The sequence below is a fragment of the Olea europaea genome, unplaced genomic scaffold, assembly GCF_002742605.1.
Source record: "Olea europaea var. sylvestris unplaced genomic scaffold, O_europaea_v1 scaffold32930, whole genome shotgun sequence".
Lineage (NCBI taxonomy): Eukaryota > Viridiplantae > Streptophyta > Magnoliopsida > Lamiales > Oleaceae > Olea > Olea europaea.
Genome location: NW_019251857.1, coordinates 1 through 1,261, shown reverse-complemented (window position 1 = coordinate 1,261; position 1,261 = coordinate 1). Strand labels below are relative to the sequence as shown.

The window sequence follows — 1,261 nt, the reverse complement described above, 5'->3', positions numbered from 1 at the left end:
CAATCATCTCAGGGACAATGATCATATTTCGCAGGTGGGTTTTGACAATTTCAGGCTTCTCGCCAGGTGGGGCCTCACGTTTCTTAAGTGTCACACATATGAAAGGAATAAGTCAAGCAGCAGAGAGCAAACAGATGGTACTAACAATGAATTCAGGTTAGCATATTAGACCACCAAAGAAAAAGCAAATAAGGAATTTGAAAATTTAATGCCCAAAGGCTGCTATAATACATGGGATATAATATATTATTCCACAGACAGACAAATTTAAACTTCATATACTTTCATGTCTTAATCACTTACCGCCTTACGCAGCTTCTTAATTAAAGCCATGGGCTTCCTCTTCAAACCCCGCTGGAACCTGTCCACTTAATCAAGCAAGTCACAAATATTTCTCCAGAGGAAAACGAGCAAAATGTACAAACATATAATAGAAGAAAATTTATGAAGTTGTGGGAACAAGCATTGATAATGGTTGTTAAATTTGATATTTTTTGGCATCAACCTTTATTATAATTCAACAAGTAAAATGAAATCAGCAATATAGACCTTACACACCAATGAGTGCAAAAGTGGTAATACTTCAGTTGATACACAGGTAACAAATGCAGTAAAAATTCACAAGTGCTTTTTTAATACACACAAGCTTCAAGGGTTGCCAATTGCTGCTGGATTGGACCTCATAAAAAAAATCATCTTAACAATGCACATAACAAAGCACTTCAGTAAAAAATAAGAAATGTTTCTCTTCACTACATAATGAAATTAATTATCTCTAGAAGACATGTGAGCACCCATTAGAGGAGTAACCAAACCAACAAAACTTTAATTTAGCATAATGAATATCAGGTTACACAAATCGAGATGATTAGACAAACACATATGAAACGAAATAATGAATTGCAATACACCGCGTCACTCATAAGTCAAAAACTACTATATGCACCTGGAAATTCTACCTATCTATAAAACATGAAAGATCAAATCTCGTGGACAATGGAACGTGCAAGTAGATAAATTGGTTTTAAAAAGCAATTCTATCCGTTAACAATCCACTCAATGCACTATACAGAACAACACATAACCCTCCCACCCCACTCTTTTAACGCAGAAACACATTTCAAATATAGAAGAACGACACCATAGTATACAAATTTCATATTTTAGTATTGAAAATTACCTTCTGCGAGCACGGGCATGGAAAAGCTTGACGAGCTCATCAGTGGACATGTCGAGTAGGGCATCAAGATCAACACCCCTG

The 1,261-nt window shown here is 35.7% G+C and overlaps 1 protein-coding gene across 1 annotated transcript; it reads right to left on the bottom strand.

Annotated features, from left to right (window-relative positions):
* Window positions 1–4: 4 nt before the first annotated feature.
* LOC111385809 (40S ribosomal protein S15-like) lies at window positions 5–1,255 on the bottom strand (the record flags this gene model as incomplete). The annotated part of the gene is made up of 3 exons (XM_023010231.1): window positions 1,181–1,255; window positions 304–361; window positions 5–82 (listed from the first exon to the last, which is right to left on the bottom strand). Coding segments are annotated over exons 1-3 (186 nt in total), but the record flags the coding sequence as incomplete, so codon positions are not given.
* Between the last annotated feature and the right edge of the window lie 6 nt (window positions 1,256–1,261).